We start from the raw sequence: 3684 nt of genomic DNA on the forward strand, positions 1-3684 counted from the left end.
TTATTATTATTATTATTATTATTCCTCTTATAAATAATTTGTGGTGGTAAAGAAATATGTGAATGATAGAAAAATATTATTACTTATGGATGTAAAACATAAATTAATTTTGTTTTAATTTTTTTTTTAAGTATAAAAACCTTAAATTAATCAACTTTTTATCATGTTAACAGCTTAAAGGGTATTTCAGACATTTTGATTAAAAAAAGTGTTTACCAGCACTTATTTGCCAAACACATCAACAACTTTTTTTTCAACTGCAGCACTTTTATCCAAACACATAACTACTTAATTTTAAAATAAGTTTCAGCATTTTAAAAAGTTACTTTTTAAAAGTTACTTTTTTTAAGTCAATCCAAACGGGCTCTTAGTCTTGCGATTACTGGTCTCCTATTATGAAGCCACAAATAGCCTGTAGAAATGACAACATATCTCTGATCCAGTCATGAATGAACTATATATATATATTATAACACGACACCTGTCCACCAACTTTCAGATTTCACAAGGACGGATTTAGAACCTAGATATAAGCGGTGATATCTCTCTAGCATCCACCTTAAAGACCGGACCGAAGTATGTCGGCATGATAGAACATCATAATAGGCCCATACCAGAAATGAAAGTAGACATAACTGACCAGAAATAAGGTAGTACTTGCTCAATATCCAGCCAAACTTCATATCTTTTTAATCTAGCAATTGATTCCATTGAAACCAATGAGTAAAGAAAAACACTTAACACATGCTTTTAAGTTCTAATACAATGTGCTTTTATGCAAAGAATACCTCTGGGGAACCAGAATATCTCGACAGTTGAGCGTTATCCAGCAGTCTTACCGGTGGAAATGTAAAAGTCAACAAGTGAATTAACATTTTTCTAATCCAGTACGATTTGATCAATTAAATGTGACACAATAAATCTTTGTTTCCATTCCCCACTCTCCATCAGTTGCTTAGCAAGTTAAAAGAGAACCCCCCACATACCACCAACATTTGGATCATTACACAAAGGCGGTGTATTGATATTAGAACATCTTTTTTTTGTTTTGTCAAATCCCATCTTCTATATAATTTCAAGATTCCATTTTAGAAAATCATATGAAAGACAAATTTAAGACTTATTGCTTCCTTAACTAAGTATTATGTGTCTTGTGATATAAATGAATAAAACGATGCACTAAATTCCATTGTGATGGTATCAATCTTTAATATAATGAGGAAAAATAACTTCTATTTGCCCGTGGGAGAGACTTTAACTATCTCAAAGAAGACCAGTAAGTTTTATATTGGTTTTCTTAGAAATATTATTCAGTGCTCTAATAAATAACACATCACCTTGTCTAAAATGGATCCATGACATAGCACATCACTGAATTTGGCATGTACATAAATCTTTAAGACGCCAACAACTATGCAAAAGCTATTTACCAACTAAATCAAAAATAGAAAACCAAAACAAGGTGGTTACGGAAACATACATTTCTGAGCTGTTTTACTTGCTTGCGAAGACCAGTGATCTCATCATCCAGGTCTCCATGCATGGGATCAATCCGCAACTGTATTTCATCTGAACCACCTACTGGCCTCGTACTCAATCCATCTCTGATAAATCCAACACATCAAAACATCTTAATTTATTAAAATAAAACAAAAAATTCAAAAAAAAAGGTGTAGATCATTTAATTTTCTGCAAATTAGGTTATACTTTTGGTAATTCTCTATTACAAAACTCAAATTGTGAAAACAATTAGAACCATAACAAATTGAAATTTAGAAGATGATAATCTTTTATTGAGTAAATACCTGGATCTGTGGGAAGCCGCACCGTAGAAATCACCACCTCTATGAGAGCTAGAAGCCATTGAAAGAAGGGACAGATGAGATTGAAGACACGTCGAAACCCTAGATTTAAGAAACTTCAAAGTATCAATATAAGGATTGAGAACACAGCACATTGAAAAATGGTTCTGTGCTGCCAAAGATCGTCCAGTATTTGTTTTTTTTTTTAAAATTTACCAGAACAAAATCTTCTGTTCAGTGTAAGGAAAATATCTGTGAGTTCCCTTTTTTATTTAGTGTAAGATGACTAGAGAGTGCATGTTCACCGTTCGCATCCAGTTTAGAGAACATTTAATTTTAGACATGGAGCATAGGCACAGGTTTCATATTCAGAACCTCTTTGACTAAAAAAACAAAATCACTAGCTTCAAAATCTGCTACTAAGTAAGTAACCAAACCAATTCATTCTAAAAGGTAGATACGAATTTCTTGCTCAACACGTCTTTTGAATTCCAAGGAAAGTAAGGCATTTGAGTTCTATTCTTTATGATAAATGGTGTATGAGCATGTTGTACTAACTGATGTCAAAATTAACACATATTTACCAATCTGAATTTAAAGAAAATAAGGAAAGACAACAGGAAGTAAAAGAGGAAGAAAAGATTACTGGAAGAGAACATGTTTTACACACAAAATCTGATGACTGCCAAGCAAACAAAACTAATTCATGATTTTGGACAAACATAAATAAGTCTAAGAGACGGCCTTAGGGTTATTTGATAAGATTTACTTGTGATTTTTACTCATACAGAAGCTAAGCAAAGCCTTCTAACAAAGATTGAATCGCTAATGCCGAAATTAAACAGGAAGCAGAACTAAGCAAACCAATACCAAAGACCACATAGAACTGAAAAAAAAAGGGATTACCAAATGATAAAATTTGAACTATTCTAATACTGAAATTTAGATAGCACATAACAAAACTACAAAAGGGGAACCCTTCGGGGTGGCCCAGTGGTTTGAGCTTGGGACTTCCATGTTGGAGGTCTCAAGTTTGAAACTCCTTGCTAGCGAAATTAAGGGGTTTGCCTTCTGGGTCGATCTTGTCGCACCAAGCTTGCCTAGTGCGGTTACCTCTCCTATGTGGTTTGCGAGCTATTGCATAGGAGCGGGATTTTACCCTGTGCGCACCCAAATGGTAGCGACTGCGGGTTTCCTTGTCATCAAAAAAAAAATTACAAAAAGGGAAGAATGTTACCTTTCTCGGGGGCAGCCAACTAAAGCGAGGGAGAGATGAAAATGCTTCGAATCTCACAGTGGAGTCAACAGAAATGACACTTGAATGAAAAGAGAGAATGATTAGTCTCGTGGATAAAATAACATGCTTAGCCGAGAGAGTGAATATCCCAAATGTCTATGGTTTGAGATTTGCATCCATGTAGGAATTCATCCGGATATGCAATTCATTTTTCAATTCAACAGATTCTAGAAGAGACTTGAAATCCAGATGTATTCGTCCTTATGATCGTACTAAAGATTGAAAGAAAAAGAAAAAGAGGAAAACAAGATAGGCGCGGTTACCGTTTGGAGCTCGTGCTTGAGGAGAAAACAAGAGGAGTTGATGGTTTCCGGCGAACAATGGCTGTACGAGGCGAGATTTCCTCGAATCCTTTACCGATTTGGCCGGCGTCGAGTTGCTGAGAGAGGAGAGATTATTAGGGTTTGTGTATGAATGAAGATGATTGGATTAACGAGGGAATTGGATCGGATCTCAATTGGGCTAGCCGTAAATCCGAAGAGCTGGGTTGGTTTGGGGTTAATAAAGATGGCACTTTGTTTCGATTATAACCAAAAAAAAATGTTAAAGATGTAGCTGAATTAGAACAATTTGTAATCAAATGCT

General features: G+C 34.8%; 1 protein-coding gene across 1 annotated transcript in view; it reads right to left on the bottom strand.

The window, feature by feature from the left end:
* Positions 1-3684, bottom strand: part of LOC102579420 (bet1-like protein At4g14600) — a 6561-nt gene extending 2877 nt beyond the window's left edge. The window contains exons 1-4 of the mRNA XM_006346859.2: positions 3363-3684; positions 3040-3118; positions 1806-1904; positions 1481-1604 (exon numbers count right to left, since the gene is read on the bottom strand). Of these exons, the coding sequence (XP_006346921.1) occupies positions 1481-1604; positions 1806-1864 (183 nt within the window). The 5' untranslated portion in view covers positions 1865-1904; positions 3040-3118; positions 3363-3684. The remainder of the gene's footprint in view (positions 1-1480; positions 1605-1805; positions 1905-3039; positions 3119-3362) is intronic.

Source organism: Solanum tuberosum, unplaced genomic scaffold (genome assembly GCF_000226075.1).
Source record: "Solanum tuberosum cultivar DM 1-3 516 R44 unplaced genomic scaffold, SolTub_3.0 scf00085, whole genome shotgun sequence".
NCBI classification, from domain to species: Eukaryota; Viridiplantae; Streptophyta; class Magnoliopsida; order Solanales; family Solanaceae; genus Solanum; species Solanum tuberosum.